At 45.5% G+C, this 20,033-nt stretch overlaps 1 protein-coding gene across 1 annotated transcript; it reads right to left on the reverse strand.

The window, feature by feature from the left end:
• Positions 1 to 1,189: 1,189 nt before the first annotated feature.
• On the reverse strand, positions 1,190 to 19,793 carry LOC115652434 (C-X-C motif chemokine 13-like). The gene is made up of 5 exons (XM_030564438.1): positions 19,692 to 19,793; positions 11,029 to 11,204; positions 7,996 to 8,131; positions 2,526 to 2,609; positions 1,190 to 1,305 (listed from the first exon to the last, which is right to left on the reverse strand). The coding sequence occupies exons 2-5, from the start codon at positions 11,144 to 11,146 to the stop codon at positions 1,272 to 1,274; spliced, it is 372 nt and encodes a 123-aa protein (XP_030420298.1). The 5' UTR covers positions 11,147 to 11,204; positions 19,692 to 19,793; the 3' UTR covers positions 1,190 to 1,271.
• Positions 19,794 to 20,033: the final 240 nt, after the last annotated feature.

Genomic DNA, 20,033 nt, shown 5'->3' on the forward strand with positions numbered 1-20,033 from the left:
CAGTTTCTGCACAGTGTCATTGGCAGAGTGTTGAGGTTTGGCAGCTCTGTTCTTGGCACTGGGTCCTGGAGTTTGTTCCCAAAGAACTTTCTTTTGGACCCAGTTTATATAGTGAAACTTGAGCCCTGCTGAGCTAGACCTTAACCAATTATTTAACTAAAGTTTTACTAACCAATCTTACCGAAATTCTCTAACCAATCAGACCCCACCACCTTAATTAATTTACACCTAGCAAAACTAATGCTGTGACAGACAAACAATTAAAGAACCAGCCAGAGATCAGACAGACAAACAGTAGGGAAGCGGGGACCATAATGACAAAACAATAAAGAAATAAGGACTTCACAACCACCGCTATTGATACGGCTGTCAAACTACGTTTTCTTTAACCATCTTAAGATCTGTTTCTTTATCTGATGATAGTGGGTGCCATTAGGACAGGGTCTCCTTCTTAACAGCCCAATATTACATTGTTTTAATGGAATAGATGGAATGCGCGGATGCGACTTCCTGCTTCTCAGCGAATGGCTGCTGTTCTTTTAACCTGACTGCAGACGAAGGCCTTACGCCTTGCAATATTGCTACAGACAAAGGTCTTATCCTTACAGCCTTGCAATATGGCTACAGACAAAGGTCTTATCCTTACAGCTTTGCAGATGGACTTTCAGAGGTCATACCGTGCCTAGGGGGCCACATGGAAGACGACACGGAGGCAGTTGTTCAAGACATTTGGTGGAAGCACTGGTGGAGTTGAGGGTGGGGGGACAGAGTTATAGAGCGCTTGAAAGGAGGTGCCAAGTACCAGAGCGAGAGCTAGCAGGAGGGGAGCGATACACTTTTACTGACAGCTGAAGAAGATGAATTTTACCCTGTGATATAGGGTAGAGTAGTACACTTACTAATTATTTCATAGTTAACTTATGCAGGAATAGGGAGGGTCCACTTCAATCCTCTCCGCAACATATTTGGAGCTAAGCTCATCACAGTATTTGTCTCAACAGAAATATTAAGCATTCACAAGGCAGAGTTCATGCTTACTGTTCCAATCAAAATAGGCACAAATCCATACTCTTTCCCCTGAGATTGATGAGGGCAACCACAAGTAACCATAGATTTTCAAACTGCAGCCCTTAAACATGCTTAGTAGAGTAAAAAATAGTATAACAAAGAAGTAATAGTAGCTGGGAAATCGGTGAATCGTTGCTTTCCAGGAAAGGAATTTCAGTCCATTAGTAAGCCTGCATCTGGTCGGTTTCCTTTGCTGGGAAAAATCAGTCAAAGAATTGCACTGCGCTGATGCTATTACTGTATTGAGAGAGAAAAAAGTTATTGTTTTTTTTTATAAATAAGGCAGTAAATATTTGTAGTTACTTAAAATTATCCAAACCAGGAGTCAGTTACTGCAAACTACAAATGGCAATTTATAGTGTCTGAACTGGAGGATGTTCGTGCTCTGTTCCTATCACTGTGGTGCTTGTGATGTTTGAACGCTAGTTGTGATACGGGGAATTTAAATTAATTATCCAGGCGACTGTTTCTGAAGCATAGACGTTAGGGAAAGAAACCATCATTTCCAAGCTTTTTTGTTGATCGACACCTAGCATTTGCCTAATGATATTTCTCATCCACCTGCCCCACCCTCAAAGTGCTTTACACACAATAAATCCCCCACTGAAATACTTCTCCCTCAAGTGTAGAATGTAGCAGCTGTTTAATGGTTCACAATAGCGTTAGGGGCTGGTCTCTGTAGGGGGAGAGAATTTGAAGTGGCAGAAAATAACACATTGCTAGATTCTTCTGACTGTCGAGTGGCAGCAAAAGAGACTTGCGTATGATTAGACTCCTCTCTGTCATCTTTAGACCCCTGGCTGTTTTTCAGTTTGAACTGGTGAGCCAGAAAAACAAACTATTTTGCTGTGTATTCTTGCATCTCTTTCTCAAGGTGCCCCAGAGGTGAAAGTAAGCCAGTACGGTCCAGTATGCCGTGCTGGACTGGACCAGCTTCTCCGGCAGTGATTTAAAGGGCCCAGGGCTCCAGCCGCTGTGGGGAGCACCGGGCCCTTTAAATCACTGCCAGAGCTCCAGCAGCCAGGCTCGGGCAGAGATTTAAAGGTCCCAGAGGTCCAGCCCTTGCGGGGAGCCCCAGGCCCTTTAAAGTGCTGCTCAAGCCCTGCCGTCACTACCCCAGCCCTAGCCCGAGCCCTGCCACCCTGGGGTGATTTAAAGGGCCCAGTGCTCCCCATAGTGGTGATTTAAAGGGCCCGGAGCTCTGCAGTGACTGGTGCCCTGGGCCCTTTAATTCACCCTGGGGCTCCCAGCCACCTCTTCACCTGGTAGCTTCGGGGTGATTTAAAGACTACAGCCACAGCCAGAGCCCCATGGCCTTTAAATCTCGAAAGGCCCCGCCTCTTGTGGTTGAGGCCACGCCTCCCTCAGGACTCCGGCGTACAGGCAAGTCCTTTAAGTTACTTTCATCCCTGAGGTGCCCACCGACAGGTGGCGATTAGCTAATGCACATACAGTACCTCTGCGTCAGCTTACGGAGCAATAGCTGGATCCACGGGGCATTGGGATACACGCAGACTTTCTGTGTATTCTTCAGAGTAAGTCTGAAACATAATGGGGTCATTTTAGCTTCTCATAATATCAACCCTTGGGAAATCTTCCAGGAGGTCACCTAGCAAGAAGAGCCGAGGCAGATTGCAGTTCTGTGGGGCCATGGGCCAGATCAAGTGCCCCCCCCCCTTTTAGCCTGCAGCCCTCTCATTCCCCACCCTGCTTGGCACTCCTGCTGGGGAGCAGGGTCAGGGCATGGGGGCTTCCCCTACTCCCTGGCACAGAAGCGCCAGCGGAGCAGGTCAGAGTGCGGGGGCATGAATTTTTCCAGGACCACCCAATTGGTTGGGGCCCCTGGGTACAGGTGCCATTAGCCCAATGGCTAATCCACCACTGCAGAAGAGTAATCCTGCAGTGTTTAAGTGGGAGCTGGGCTCGGGTGTGTGGAACTGGCAATTTCAGCATTCAGTGTAGTGCACCGGTGCTGACCCCCTAAGGGCGTATCTTCACTCAGAGTTAACTTGGGTTCTTACGTGGGTTGTGCCCCCACCCTCCTGCTGTCCACACACAAAGCTCTGACCCAGGTTTGGTGGTGATGCTCTAAACCCGGGCTAGCTGGCCCAGCTGCGGGTGTGGGTTAAATCTCAGGTGTTGCTTTCACTCAGGCCGGTAACACACCCACTTTACAGCCAAGGTGCAGGCTAAACCTCTCACGTGCTGATAGTCCTTAAGGCCGTCTCACAATTATCCCTGGGTGCTCAGAAGGACAGACAAGTTCTCCCACAATTCATTGGAAAAGATTCCTAGAGCAGCTCAAACAACATCGCTCTTACTGCAGCACAAGAACCATGGTCTGGGTGACACACGGGGGAGCACAGGACTAATGAGGACAGTACATTTTGGTGTGACTTTGCACTGTGGTTGCTTACACCTGGGCATGGCTGACCCAGTTGCTATTCACCCCAGCTCACTCTGCAGTGAAGATATAGCCTAAGGGCATGGCTACACTTGCAGCTGTACAGCGCTATGAGTTCAACCTGCCTTTGTACAGCTGAGAAGGGAAAGCGCTGCAGTCTGTCCCCACTGACAGCTGCCAGCGCACTGGCGTGGCCACATTAGCAGCTCTTGCAGTGGCCACAGAGAGCAGTGCATTGTGGTAGCTATCCCAGCATGCAAGTGGCTGCAATGTGCTTTTCAAATGAGGGAGTGGGCAGTGGGGTAGCCAGGTGGAGCAATACAAAAATAAAAGGGCCCAGCTGCTGCGGCACTTTTACTCACCTGGCGGCCCCCTGGGGGGGTAGGCTCTTTGAGGGCAGGATCTTCACTTGCACTGAAGGTCCCGCCACCGAAATGCTGCCCAAGCACGCAAGCGAGTGAAGGGCCTGCTGCCGAAATGCTGCTGAAGACCCAGAGCACCGCCAGGTGAGTAAAATAAAAGCACCACAGTGCTTTTTTTTTTTTTTTTTAATCATCACTCTCCGGGTGAGTACAAAGACATCAAGAAATTGACAACGTGCCACTTGTGCTCAGTGTGGAAGTGGCCGCTGCCCCCGCTTCCCCTTAGCTATGCTACTGGCGGGCGGGGTGGAGTGTGACAGGGAGTGTTTTGTGTGTATGTGGGGGGAGAGAGAGTGCGTTTTTGGGGTGCTGAGAGCATGTCAGCATGCTGTCTTGTAAGTTCAGATAGCAACACACTCCCCCTCCACCCCTGCCTCTCTCACACAGCATTCCACTGTAATGGCTGTTTTGTCCCGGAGCAGATAAGCACCTGGCTGTCAAACAGAGTTATCAAAGGGCATATCTGCATTCCTGCAGGAATTCCAAAACAATGACAAGAGTGGCCACTTGACTTAAGGGGATTATGGGATGTTTCTGGAGGCTGATCAGAGCGCAGTAATGCAACACCTCGTTCACACTGGCGCCTGGGCGTTTCAGCCAAGGCGCACCAAGTGTTAATCTTCTCGCCGAGGTGGAGTACCAGGAGCGCTCTAGCCGTGGAGTCAGAGCGCTCTACCTGCCTTGCCAGTGTGGACAGGGAGTGAGCTAGGGCTCCCAGGGCTGCTTTAATGCGCTCTAACTCGCAAGTGTAGCCAAGCCCTGAATGTAGACAAACGCGTACAAGGGGCTTTCAGCTAAGCAGGCTTTACCTTATTTTAAGCAAGGTTAAATCCTGACTAGCAAAATTGGTGCAAATCTCTGACTATCTTTGTTTACACTTAGGGTAGGTAGAGAGAGGAGTTTATGGCTGTGTTGTAACTCGAGTAACCATTGGCAAAGAACCAATTGAGCCAGCTCCTCTGTAAATGCTAGGTTAGATACTCTTCGCAAACGTTTGTTCCAGGACACACACAGTTGTGATGTACCCCAGGCAGAGCCCTACAGTAAACCACAAAAATCTGTGCACTTGTAACACTGACTGACCCTGCTGTCGTCTGTGGGCAGGATTGAACCGGGGATCTCTGCAGCTTAGTTCATGAGCCTCTACAGCATGAGCTAAAAGCCAATGGGCTGGTAGCTAAGGCTGTAGAACACTCATTTTACCTCTCCATTGAAGTGGTCTCGGACCACTAAATGGGACAGAGCACTGCTCCCAGGTGGTGTGGGGGTGACAGCGTCTAAATTAGCATTTACAAAGGTGCGAGCTAACTTGAATTAACTGGCAACTAATTAAGTTGAGCTCCACTGGGGCCACAAACACTTAGAGGTGAACGCAGGTGCAGGTGCATGCTCAGACAGAGCTATTCCTGAGTGCAGATACGGCCTAAATTAAACTGACGAGCCATGTTTACATCAAGTGAACACAGTGTCCACAGAGGGGTTTGCGCCAGAGCTTGTCTACACTGGAAATTTATACCACTGTCAGCTAAAATGTGAATTTAAAACTTTAAAAGTTTAACTGGTATAACTCCCCGCATGCCCAGTCTAATTGGAATAGAAGCAGCTTTTTCTGGTTTAGTTTATGTCACTTTGGAAGGAGTTCAAACTGAATTGGAGAAAGCTACTCTTATTCTGGATTAAAAGTGTCTGTGCAGGGAGTTATACCAGTATGGCTATAGAGGTTTAACTACTCAGATATAACTGGAAACATTTTGTGTGTAGGCAAGCCCTGAGACACCGACCTTGTCTAGACTAGGAAAAAGCATCTGTGGGTTCCTTGTGTGGCTAATGTGTTTTAATTAAGCGCTGTTAAAAAAAAAAAAAGTTAGTTGGTCATCTTCTGCTCTGGGCTCTCCTCTCTTTTTAAGGAGCTGCTCTCACTGTTGAAATGTTTTGAAATGGCACTTCTTTGAAACTTGGAAGCTAAAGCCTGCCCTTACACACTGAGGCCTCCTTCCCCGCGGTTTGCTGGCTGGCTCCGGGACCGAGAGAGCAAACCGCGGCGAAGCTGGTTTCCTTTCCCGGTATGCTCTCTCGGTCCTGGAACCCCGAGCAAGCAGGTCTCCTTCCCCGCGGTTTGCTGGCTGGCTCCGGGACCGAGAGAGCAAACCGCGGCGTTCCCGGTTTGCTCTCTCGGTCCCGGAACCCCGAGCAAGCAGGTCTCCTTCCCCGCGGTTTGCTGGCTGGCTCCGGGACCGAGAGAGCAAACCGCGGCGTTCCCGGTTTGCTCTCTCGGTCCCGGAACCCCGAGCAAGCAGGTCTCCTTCCCCGCGGTTTGCTGGCTGGCTCCGGGACCGAGAGAGCAAACCGCGGCGAAGCTGGTTTCCTTTCCCGGTTTGCTCTCTCGGTCCTGGAACCCCGAGCAAGCAGGTCTCCTTCCCCGCGGTTTGCTGGCTGGCTCCGGGACCGAGAGAGCAAACCGGGAAAGGAAACCAGCTTGATTACCAGAGGCTTCCTCCTTCCACGGAGGTCAAGAAAAGCGCTGGTAACTGTCTACATTGGATTACCAGCGCTGGATCACCAGCGCTGGATCCTCTACACCCGAGACAAAACGGGAGTACGGCCAGCGCTGCAAACAGGGAGTTGCAGCGCTGGTGGTGCCCTGCAGATGTGTACACCTTCAAAGTTGCAGCGCTGTAACTCCCTCACCAGCGCTGCAACTTTCTGATGTAGACAAGCCCTGGTATAGCTATTCAAGTACAAGGAATGGGAATAGCCCATACTGGTCTGAGGCACCTTTATACTGATATGACTGACGCATACTAGGGCTTGTACTGGTAAAACTATTTCAGTTAAAAAAAAAAAATCACACCCCTTAACTGAAATAGCTCTATCTGCTATAATTTTTGAGGGTGTACCAGGCCCATGCAGTCCCATTTTAACTAAATATGCAATTTAGGGTTACCTCACCCCCTGAGCTACAGAGACGGATCCTAGATCCCCTGAGCACAGGGCAGAGGTTGGTTATTTGACACGCCTGGCTGTTTTTTAAATGGATTTGACAGTTGCCAGGAAAATAAATAAATCTGCTGGGTTTTTTTTTCTTTTACATGGGTCTAAAGATCTGCATAATCATCACAGTGCACTGAGATATCAAATGAGAAAAGTTTCTGTGGCCAGCTAAAGATTCTGCCGTGTTCCCACTTCCGCACTTTGAGATAACAGATCAAAACTGCCGAAACACAACAGCTGGTTGCCCACCAACATGCAAGTGCACAGAGCATGTGTGTGAGAGAGGATTTGAGTCACACAAGAGTGAGTATAGGTTTCGGGGGAGGGGAGAGTGGTTGTGGAATTGCCTTGTGGTTTGGGGTGGGGTGGATAGGTGCTGGGTTTTTTGCATTTCAAAGGTGGCAACCCTAGTGTGATTTTAAACTGATGCAAACCCCTCTGTGGATAAGGTGTTAACTTGATGTAAACATGGCTCTTGTCAGTTTAACTTACCACAGTCAGTTTACAGGTAGGTCATACTGGTATAACCAGTTTTAAATCAATTATAAGTGTGTCTTGTAAATGTACATATGGACTTGCCCTGGGCTCAGCTAAATCAGGCTCATACTATTTTAGTGAAACCAGTGCAACTTGTGTGTGCAGATGTAACCCAGTGCTCGGTGCGAGTTCATTATGGCCCCTAGCTACATAATCTGGCATTTTAACTCACGCTGTAGAGACTCCTGTGTTTAGCTCTGGAGCTGCCCAGTTCAGTATCTGGTATGTTGGCCAAGATGGCAGATGTCAAAGAAACAAGACCTCATACATTTTAAAATGCACCTTCCCTTACTTTAGACTAGGTTAGTGAGGATTCAGAGGTCACCACCCCATTAAAGTGAATAGAGGCATGGCACATCCTGGCTAGGAGCAATTCTTGCCTCTTCTTGCATGGAGGTCTCGGTTCAGTGGAATCTGTTACAGTTAATCTACAAGAAGCCTGGCAGGATCTCAAGAGCTGAGGCAAGACATGTATAACCAACCCCTGGATAGAAAACTGATCACACAAACTATTCAGTGAATGAATGACAAAAGAAATAGAATAAATTGAGGGTCATTGGAGTTCCCACTTACATAATCTCCTTCCTTCTACACTGAATCCCCTGAGGAATCACCTCAATAAAACGAATCTTCGAAGCACTGATGACATCTGAGGTTTGCTTGCGGCATCTGCATCTCTGGTTGGTTAGAAGGCTTTCCATAGGTAGACCTGCAACAGGAAGCATTGAACAAAACCATCTATTTGTCTCTGTTAGCCAAAAATTGCCAAGGCCCAAACCCATTCTAAGCTACTACGGAGAGCACATCAAAAATAACCTAGCCTCAAAACCAATAAATACTAATGAAAATAACCGTTGAATGTACATCACTGTCTTTCTGACTATCAGCCATAGCCATGTGAGGGAAAGTGGGATGGGAGTTAAGGGTATTTTGTTGTCCTCCTTCAAACACACTCTCTCTTTCATGATACCTACAACACTTGACAATGGTTAGATAGCTCTTATGCTATGAGCAGCGTTTATCATGTTCAGTAGTATCATTTCCTTATGCCGCAGGTTGGTTTGTTTGTATTTATCGGTTGTCTACAGTCTTCAACTTAGTCCCTGCCCTGAAGAGCTCATAATCTAGCTCTTTGCTTGTACAGTGCCTAGCACATTGGTGCCCTGACTTCTAGACTCTAACATAAGACAAGTAATTAATAATACATTTATTCTATGCCATGGAATAATACATTTATTCTATGCCTATTACAGGGCTGTGTTTAAGAAGCTTCATTTAAAATTAAATTAAAATGCAGAGCCCCCCGACCAGTGGCCAGGATCCAGGCAGTGAGTGACAACGAAAATCAGCTCGTGTGCCGCCTTCGGCACATGTGCCATAGGTTGCCTACCCCTGCATTAGAGGTAACTAGTTTGGAAGAAGGTTAAAATTGGAGATAGACACTGAAATGTGGAGCCTAAAGTCATGTCTACACTGCAGTTGCAGTGCGCCATTATGCAGTGTCGTGCTGTAGCATAGAAGCTTCCTATATCGACAGAAGGGGTTTTCTGTCAGCGTCATCTCTGTGAACGGCAGTAGAAAGGTCAACAGAAACATTTCCATTGCCCTAGTCCCTTCTCATTGGACATTAGATTGCCATAACTATGGCAGTCAGGAGTGTGAGTTTTTCACACCCCTGTGTGATGCAGCTAGGTTGATCTAAATTTTAAGTATAGACCAGACCTATTTAAGTGGAAATTAGTCTTCCAAGTGCTTAAGCTGCTTCTTTCCTGCTCTCCCCAAAATAAACAAGCTCTAACTTTTTCCTTCAGTTCTAGTGAGTTGGATTTTTTTTTTATAATGAAAATGTTTGCCTTTTGGTTCAGCCAAAAAATCATTAGTTTTGTTATAATAGACTTTTCCATGTTTGAGTTAAATTGTGTTAAGTTTAACCAAGACATAATAACCGTCCATGTAATATTACTTTAAATATTTAGTTTAGTTTCAGTAATAAGGGTTTTTATTTCAGAAGCTAAGGCCCATTTTTAACGAAGCAGGCAATTAGGAGATGAAACTCAATGGGAACCAATCTCTCAAACACTTAAGTCACTTTTGAATATAGGCACTTCTGAAAATTTACCCAGTGTTTTACACAGTCCATTAGTTCCACCATTATGTACAAAATAAGTGACTAGTACTTTAAAAAGTATAATACAAGAATAATTGTTACAGTAATAATTCATTTTGCAATGTTATTGCAGTGAAGTGACAGAGTGTAAAAGACAACTGCAAGAAAGGAGAAGAGGTGAGAGGAGTCAGCATTTGGGGATTTAAAGTATTATCGACAGCGCCAGTCCCACAAAGGTATACGCACATGCTTAACTTAAAATAATGTTAGCAGTGCCATTGACTTCAATGAAGTTGTCTACTCGCAGTGCATAAAGACAGGCATGTGTAAGTTTCTGCAGGATCAGGGTCAATATTACTGATGCCTTGATATTTTCTTTGACTAATTAGGTACTCCTCCTTAGCATGCAGTAGGTTAATTTTTCCAGTATCATTACAGGCCCAATCCTGCTCGCATAGGACTCCATGGCAAAATTCCAATTGGCTTCAGTAGTAGCAGGTGTCAAGCCCTAACTCTTAGTTTAGAGTTCCAGGTAAGAAAACCAAACATCAAGGACCCCAGTTTCTGTGGTTATGCTATACGCTAGATGTTAAAACTGAATGCTTTGACATCTGTTTCACCAGTAAAATGATTTGAGTTGGCAGCTGACTCCCAGACTGCTGCATGTAATTCATAAATTGTCATATTAAGTTTCTTATTCAAAGTCACTAACAAAAAATGGTTCAGACAAATTTGATTAGAAATAGAATTGTGGAATTTTAAAGAGGCTGGGTGGAACATCATAATCTCATTTTGCCCAGTTAAGAGGGTAAAAAAGGTGTGGCAGTATTGGTGAACCAAAATGAACCAATAATCTCTCCCTGCCTAGAGTTGTAGAGAGGGAAAATTACTGTAGGAGGCATGAGAGAGAAATATTAATTTACTCCCCATATGAGAAATCACAAGCCTTTTCCCCAGTTACATCGTTTATGTCAAAATATAGTTTCATTGTAACTAACATTTAAAACTGGTTAATTAAAAATACAGTATGCACTGTCTCATTTGCAGTGTTGCATTAATATTTTCAAAGATGTCTTATTTTGGATGTTATAAGGAGACAAGCAAAATAAGGAGTACTGTACATGGGCTTGGGCTAGAAAGTACTATAAATAGTGTGTGTGTGTAGATAGTCCTATTTACTGGTTTGTATATTCCATTATGACACAATGTCATGTAAAAAGGGATACAAGTATAGGCTCCAGTCTTGCATACCCCCCACACCGAAATGGAGATGTCCATGGTGTGGCACTGTCTGGATCTGGCCATGGGTATGAGAATCTGCCTGCGCAGTTCAGCTTTCAGAATCAGGGCCTTACTAATCGATGGGATAGGAATCGCATGCAAGCCAAAAGGAGAGTCATAGCTTATAGGGCTTACTGACAGGTTCATGGTGAAGATTACATCCTTTTAAAAGCCAATTATTGCAAGACAGTGAAGTTCTAGTAGGAAAAGTTACTCACCAGTCAGGGGAGTGAGGTCAGTTACAATCAGGGATATTGCCAGGACTACAGCCAGCTTCTTCATCTTGGCCTCTGTTAGACTGAATGCAGCTTGAATGATTCTTCTTTTTATTTCCATCCAAAAAGGGGAACTTGCCGGAGATTAGCCTTCACAATGGAATTTTCTATTCAGAGTCCTGTAATATACAGAAAGAATTTCTTCACATGTTTTTTTTTAGGTGTCTTGCCTAGACTTCTCTCATTCCTTCCTCTTAAGAGCCAAATGCAGGAAGTGTTAGGGGTTACAGTACCACAAGCGTATATGCAAATTTGCAATTGGGAACATAGCATGGCACCCCTTCTGCCTTGCTGGACCTAGTACTCCCTCCTCTGGCACGGACAGGGCCTGGGGTAAATCAGCCCTACTCTGGAGCGTGTCTGTTTTCCCTCTTTGGGGCTTGTTTCTCAGAGCCTTCCTGGTAGGCCTCGGGGCAGTCCTGAGGAGTGTTCCTCTGCCAAACAAAGGGAAACAAGTCTATTATGCACCAAACAATGGGAACAACTTTCCCTGCCCCTCTCACTGGGGCAGGTGTATGTTGCCCTGTCGCTGGCCCTGGGATGTCAATCCTACCCCTAAACAAGCCCTGGGTTTGGGTGTCTTCCCTATGGGGAGGAGCACAGTCTCTCACGCAGGAGAAGCAGATCTCCCTGCTGCCGCCAGCCTCGCAGCAGTTTGTCCCCACCCCTCACCAGGAGAGAGGTTTTAATAGGTGTCAGGCAGCCCTTAGTTGGACTCGGGTGTCCCTAACTGACCTGAAGTAACCGCTTCCCGGCTTGTCAGAAAAAGGGCCTTTAGCATTCTAGGGCTAACATATCTGTTTTCCCAGACCCTCCTGCAGCTGCTGGGCCTGACTTTGTCACAAGAATTAGGTGTAATTTTTAATGTGAAGGAACTATTATGGTGCAGTGAACCAGATAAGACGGAAGAGAATTAGGCCTTAGCCCTGGGACTGTTCACATGTAGAAAAGGTGTTAAGAGTAGTTGAACCACAGATTTTCTGTGTCTTATGTCTGGGCATGTGGTGGCTGTGCAGAAATATGATATGACAGAAGGTAACTCTGTGCAGTCCAGCTGAACTCTAATTCCCTTCCTCTGTGCCATCTGCTGGCCTCCTACAGATGCAGAAAAGTCGTGTACTGGGGAAGTTCTGTCTCGGTGCTTCCACCATTGTTCTTCATCGAAGCGGAACAAGAGGGGTCAACGCTGGAGCCCGTTGACAAGCTGTGGAGGAAGAAGGTATGAGACAAATTCACTAGCGGGTTACAGGGGAAACTGAGGAGGGACAGCCTGCAGCTTGCAACATAGCTACAGGTGCAAGAGCCAGCCACAGAGATTGGATCTGGAAAAAGAGGCTTTGCTGCTTAAAATTCTGATGGACAGATTCAGAAATAATCCTTCGACTATCCTTTGAGCAGGCAGCCCAAGCTGTAAAATGGGGATACAATTACTCAGCAGCAGTTACCAGGGCTTTGGCAATTGTTGTTAGGTGTGAAGTCTGTACATCTGTTGTTGTTCTTACTCACTTAGCATGTGTCTGTATGTCTTGGACTTCATCAGAGCTTAAATCTGAATAAATCTCAGAAAGCTGTGGTGTCCTTTGAACCATCCCTTTCTCTTTTTTGAAAATAGACTCCATTTTAATCAGCAAACCCTGAACAAGGGCAGATGATCAGCACCAAGCCAGGCCGTGGTTCAGCATGAAGCCTGACTTATTGCGTAAACTCAAATTCAATACCTCATTTTATGCTCCAATATTTCTCTCTCATTATTTGCTTGTGTGGTTTCTCAATGGAAACTATTACTTTTGAGGCAAGTGGTTTTTCTACTGACTATTGACCTGATTTTGGCAGAAACGTCTAGCTAATGTGCTTATCTCAGACTGCCTCCAACAACTTCTCCGGTTGTGAAAGTCCCAGTTGTGTCTTACATGGCGGTTACATGTCCAACTTTCCTCCATGAACATTTTTATGATTCAGTTCTGTGCTATCAGTGCAAAATTGATTGGCATATTGAAAATTAAGAGGCAGCTAAAAATGGAGAGTGGTTCATTGCATTAAATATAAACCATACAACCAGTGCAATAGCCCCTCTTTTATTGAATTTTATTATTTAATCTTATGTGAAGCTGCTTCAGATTTTCCAGGCAGTGCTGTTTGTATTAATTTTTATGGAACAAATGGGCTAGAGTCAGGTGCTCTGTGAGCTACCCACATGTGATCCTGGCTGCAGCACTGTCCAATTCTGATCCCTTTTGAGTTCAGTGGCAAAGCTTGTATTAAATTAAGTGGGAATAGAATTTGGGTCCTTGCTTGCTATGAGACTCTCCATGGTTAGATGATGTAGACAAATCCATAAGGACTAGAATGTGTGCAGCAAACTCATCTTCATTTTTGACCAAAGGCAGGATTTGAATCCAGGACCCCAGAGGTAAATGAATCTTAGTCCTAGGAGGAGAGAAAAAATATTGTCTAACAGTTAACACGCAGACCTATGGGAGTTAGGACCTAGATTTCCTCATCTCTAGTCACTTATACTGTAAATTAGGGACAATTTTTACTTACAGCTGGACTGAAGCTCCACTAGTTGACATTTTTAAGGTGCTTCATGCGCTTGGAGTGGGAGAGGCAGCATTATGACTCTATGGAAAGAATATGCTGGGGGTTGTTAGAACTGATCCTTTTCTTTTTCAGCAACAAGATGTCCCTTTTCTTTCCAGGCTAAATATTGTACTACAGAAAGTGACCTGTTTGTACTGCAACACAACAGGGGAGTTCCACCTTCTGGATGCTAAACACATGCTTGCTTGCTTAATGATACACAGGAGAAGTAATGGGAATTTTTTAAATTTTATAATACAATGACCTATTCACAAATTCCTTTTACTTTCCCATCTTTTTAAAGGTTGCACTAAAGAGCAGATGAAGGGGAAAAGTGGCACAATTATGGAAATGACCAATGTCTAGTTTAAGTATATAGAATAAAATCAAAGGGGAAAATAATTTAAACAGGAAGAGAAAACAATAAGAATGTAAGAACATAAGAACGGTCATACTGGGTCAGAGCAAAGGTCCATCTAGCCAGTATCCTGTCTTCCAACAGTGGCCAATGCCAGGTGCCCCAGAGGGAATGAACAGAACAGGTAATCATCAAGTGATCCATCCCCTGTTGCCCATTCTCAGCATCTGGCAAACAGAGGCTAGAGACACCATCCCTGCCCATCCTGGCTAATAGCCATTGATGGACCTATCCTCCATGAATGTATCTAGTTCTTTTTTGAACTCTGTCTGCTTACTTGTTCTGTCTACTTAATGTTTTAGCACCAGATTTTCAAAGTGAAGCTGACCCAACGTTTGCAAATACATGGTGTCACGTACCAGAGGGGTAGCCGTGTTAGTCTGGATCTGTAAAAGCAGCAAAGAATCCTGTGGCACCTTATAGACTAACAGACGTTTTGGAGCATGAGCTTTCGTGGGTGAATACCCACTTCTTCAGATGCATGTGGTGGAAATTTCCAGGGGGAGGTATATATATGCTAGCAAGCAAGCTAGAGATAACGAGGTCAGTTCAATCAGGGAGGATGAGGCCCTGTTCTAGCAGTTGAGGTGTGAAAACCAAGAGAGGAGAAACTGGTTCTGTAGTTGGCAAGCCATTCACAGTCTTTGTTCAATCCTGAGCTGATGGTGTCAAATTTGCAGATGAACTGAATCTCAGCAGTTTCTCTTTGAAGTCTGGTCCTGAAGTTTTTTTGCTGCAGGATGGCCACCTTAAGGTCTGCAATAGTGTGGCCAGGGAGGTTGAAGTGCTCTCCTACAGGTTTTTGTATATTGCCATTCCTAATGTCTGATTTGTGTCCATTTATCCTTTTCTGTAGAGACTGTCCAGTTTGGCCGATGTACATAGCAGAGGGGCATTGCTGGCATATGATGGCGTATATTACATTGGAGGATGTGCAGGTGAATGAACCAGTGATGGTGTGGCTGATCTGGTTAGGTCCTGTGATGTTGTTGCTGGTGTAGATTTGTGGGCAGAGTTGGCATCGAGGTTTGTTGCATGGATTGGTTCCTGAGCTAGAGTTCTTATGGTGTTGTGTGCAGTTACTGGTGAGAATATGTTTCCGGTTGGCAGGTTGTCTGTGGGCAAGGACTGGCCTGCCACCCAAGGCCTGTGAAAGTGTGGGATCATTGTCCAGGATGGGTTGTAGATCCTTGATGATGCGTTGGAGGGGTTTTAGCTTGGGGCTGTATGTGATGGCCAGTGGAGTCCTGTTGGTTTCTTTCTTGGGTTTGTCTTGCAGTAGGAGGCTTCTGGGTACACGTCTGGCTCTGTTGATCTGTCTGGATATATGGACTCTCTACTCAGACTCTATGCCACCAGCACTCCCAGCTATCTCCGTGACACCACTGATTTCCTGAGGAAACTACAATGCATTGGTCACCTCCCAGAAAACACCATCCTAGCCACCATGGATGTAGAGGCTCTCTACACAAACATCCCACACACAGATGGAATACAAGCTGTCAGGAACATTATCCCTGACGATGCCACAGCACAACTGGCTGCTGAGCTCTGTGCCTTTATACTTACACACAACTATTTCAAATTTGATGACAATATATATCTCCAGATCAGTGGCACTGCTATGGGCACTCGCATGGCCCCACAATATGCCAATATCTTTATGGCCGACCTGGAACAACGCTTCCTCAGCTCTCGTCCATTCACGCCCCTTCTCTACCTACGCTACATTGATGACATCTTCATCATCTGGACCCATGGGAAGGAGATTCTGGAAAAATTCCACCACAATTTCAACAGCTTCTACCCCACCATCAACCTCAGCCTGGACCAATCTACACGGGAGGTCCACTTTCTTGACACCACGGTGCAAATAAGTGATGGTCACATTAACACCACCCTATATCGAAAACCTACCGACCGCTATACCTACCTTCATGCCTCCAGCTTCCATCCCGGACACATCACACGATCCATTGTCTACAGCCAAGCACTGAGGTACAACCGCATCTGCTCTAACCCTTCAGACAGAGACCAACACCTACAAAATCTCCACCAAGCATTCTCAAAACTACAATACCCGCACGAGGAAATAAGGAAACAGATCAACAGAGCCAGACGTGTACCCAGAAGTCTGTCCCTTAAGGATTTAAATGGCTCCAATCTATGTTACTGTCATTATTTATGTTCCCAGCTGCTCTTTATAATCAGAATCTGAAGGTCTTTGACTTATTACTAGTTATAGTCTTGTGCCTATGAGAAATAGAGATTTTAAAATCATATGAAAAGAACTAGCGGGTACAATTTGAGGAGGGCTAGTTTACCTTCTCATTTAAGGTGAGGCTGAAGGAATTGAAATGACAAGTATTGTAAATGGTTTCAGAGGGGCAGCCGTGTTAGTCTGTATCAGCAAAAAGAATAAGGAGTCCTTGTGGCATCTTAGAGACTAACAAATTTATTTGAGCATAAGCTTTCGTGGGCTAGAACCCACTTCATCAGATGCATGCAGTGGAAAATACAGTAGGAAGATATATATACACAGAGGACATGAAAAAATGGGTGTTGCCATACTAACTATAACGAGAGTAATCAGTTGAGGTGGGTTATAATCAGCAGGAGGGGGAAAAAAATCTTTTGTAGTGATAATCAGGATGGCCCATTTCCAACCGCTGACAAGAATGTGTGAGTAAGAGTGGAGGGGAGGGGCGGGAAATTAGCATGGGGACATAGATTTTAGTTTGTGTAATGACCCATCCACTCCCAGTCTAATCATATCAGCCACACGATCAGAGGCTCGTTCACCTGCACATCTACCGCCGTGATATACGCCATCATGTGCCAGCAATGCCCCTCTGCCATGTACATTGGCCAAACCAGACAGTCTCTACACAAAAGAATAAATGGACAAAAATCAGATGCCAAGAATTATAACATTAAAAAAACAGAGCACTTCAACCTCCATGGTCACTTGATTACAGACCTCAAAGTCACAATACTCCAACAAAAAAACTTCAGAAACAGACTCCAAGGAGAAATGGCAGAACTGGAATTAATTTTCAAACTGGACGCCATTAAATTAGGCTTGAATAAAGACTGTGTAATGACCCATCCACTCCCAAAGTAAAAACTATTCCCCCTTGCTAATTCCCCCCTACTGTTACTCACACCTTCTTGTCAACTGTTGGAAATAGGCCATCCTGATTATCACTACAAAAGCTTTTTTTCCCCCTCCTGCTGATAATAGCCCACCTTAACTGATTACTCTCCTCATAGTCAGTATGGCAACACTCATTTTTTCATGTCCCCTGTGTGTATATATATCTTCCTACTGTATTTTCCACTGCATGCATCCAATGAAGTGGGTTTTAGCCCACAAAAGCTTATGCCCAAATAAATTGGTTAGTCTCTAAGGTGCCACAAGGATTCCTCATTCTTTAAGTATTGTAATTCCTGATCCCTGTATCGTGTTTAGTTATACCACACCTTGAAACACCACTTGTAAAGATACCATGGAACTGTTGTGGATACAGATCAATAACTAAAGAAGCTAATGGGAGCTCAGGGCTGTTTTACTTAAGTTTATTGCAGTGGGGTCTCAAGGCACGTATCTTTGTTTGCTACTTAGTCCCCAAATAGCTGTCAAGTGTTAGCATTGTTGAGAAGGCTGCCTCGTGGAAGGATAACCATGACCTATGACAGGTGTCCACACTTGCCTATTGCAGCTGTACCAGGGTGAGCAACATTGTAAGCCCCTAAAGGTGCACCAGCTGTCAGTCATCTCTACTCCCTTCCTTTAAGGTTTCCTTGTGATCAGAAAAGCCAGGGGGGAATATGTGGCTCTCAGCCCTATGTACATCTCACAGTTGTTACCAGCCTCTCTTCCAGGCAAAACAGCTGGGCTGGCAACTCCCTCGAGTTCACACAGAAGTTGAACTGCCAAGCCCTGCTAGCTGCTTCCCAGTGCTGCAGCCTTCTGAACTTCACATGACTGGGCAAAGGGGTGCCACTGTACATGGACTGGCTCTGTGCAGCCGTCCTACGTGTTTTACACCAACAGCAATCAGAATTTGGCTCCAGTGGCTCTACCTTGGAACACATCTGCCTTTGACAGTGGAATAGATTGCGAATCAGGGTGAGCAGAAGGGCGCAATTTGCTGGGTGCTGAAATCAGAACTGGTTTTTTTTAAAAGGCACCATTGCTTTAAAAATATGGTTTAAAAAGGGGTGTTGGTTGGGAAGGGGGGGGAGCAAAATGTTTGGAAGAAACCCTAAGGTTTATGATCATGTTTCTGTTACAAGGAAAAGCGCTAATTTAAAAAAATTAAGTACTTCCATTCATCCTACTCTAATGCTGGAAAAATTGTCTCAGTTTTCCCAAAATAGCCTAAGGCAAGAGAACTTCTGTCTACACTGGTGCTAATCACCCAGGCGAAAACATGACCTGGTTATATGTCTCATCAACCTTGGACTATACAAAACTGTTGTGGGAGTGCTGCCTTTAAGCAGCCTGAGAGCTGCCTTAATGCTAATAGCCACAGCTTTCCCGAGACTTCAGAACTCTTTGGAGAGGGGAATATCTGCAGCCTATTTTCTTTTGGGCTCTTTCTGTATCTTCCCTGCTCCTTTCTTGGACATTCACCCCATCCTTTCTTCTGTGAGATGCATCTGCGGCAACAACAGATCTCAGCGTTTTTGAGGAAGGTCATATGAGGCTTCTAATTTGTACCCACCAATTATACCCACCATTCCTAGAGAAGTGAGAGATGTGGGGGTTCTGTCTTGATGTTGCCTCAAGCAGTCAATTCACATGCAATTCTTTCTCTTGAGTTGGAATATTCCTCCATTTAGCTACAGAGCAAGGACTTTACTGTAGCCCGCAGAATCCTGAGCTGTGCAAACAGCCAGGAAAGGATACCTATGATACCAATGTTGCTGGACTTTTGCCTTTGAATTTTATAGGCTGAAGGCCTCAAGTGTCCCTTAAAAAAATAAAAGTTGAATTTGTCATGTTTTGAGGTTCCCCATATGTGGCTGCCTCAACCACCTAATAAGCAATTTCCATCTCTCTCTTTACAAATTTCATGATCAGGGCTGGTGCCGGCAGGAGTCGGGTGTCTTCATTCAGGGATGTCATTTCCCCCACTTCCCTTGCCTCTTCCTTCCCATAGCTGTAACAACTGTACTGTGGCACCTGACTTGGCAGTCTGGATAGTTGCTGGCAGCTTGCTGGCCACAGCCAGTGAACCTCAAGAGCTTTGGAGTCCGGGCTGGGATTAACATCTACAAATCTGAAGGCTTATTCCGGTCATTCAGCCTGTGATCAAGATTTCTTGCTGAGATTTCCAGCAATGACTGATTTCTGCTGACATACACACACACCCACACTCCCAGATCCAGAACAGACTGTGTCTGGGTATCTTGTTACTTCTGCTTCTGAGTTCAGCTGAAGCCAGGAAACACAGAGACATGCAAAAAGGTGAGGCACAGCAAGCCCCCACCAAACCTTAAGGTGGGAAATGTCTATCTAGCTTTCTCCAAGGAAAAGCGGTTCAGTCAGCATTCCATACTCATTGCAAGCACAGTGCAGAGAACGTACAGTTGCCCCTACTTTTGACACCAGTGTCGTCCCTCTGCCAAGAAGTGGCAGATGTCCTGGGCCTTGCAGGTTGGCTTCTCAGTCCAAAGGAATTGGGACGGGGAGGCTGGCTGCATCCTAGGCATAGCTTACATCAGTTCTGAAATGAGAGAGTCAAACAGCAGCTAGGTCAATCCCTTCACCGAGGAAACTCAACCCAATACCAGTGCCTTGCTGTTGAAAACCCACCCTGCCTCAAGAGTGGACTAAACAAAGCCTAAGGCAGAGCAAAAACTCTCCACCCAGGTCTGCATAGAACCTAGTATCACCCAAACCTAACAATACACAGCGGGTCTTCCCAAGAGACTGAGCTTA

This window comes from Gopherus evgoodei, chromosome 5, assembly GCF_007399415.2.
Source record: "Gopherus evgoodei ecotype Sinaloan lineage chromosome 5, rGopEvg1_v1.p, whole genome shotgun sequence".
Lineage (NCBI taxonomy): Eukaryota > Metazoa > Chordata > Testudines > Testudinidae > Gopherus > Gopherus evgoodei.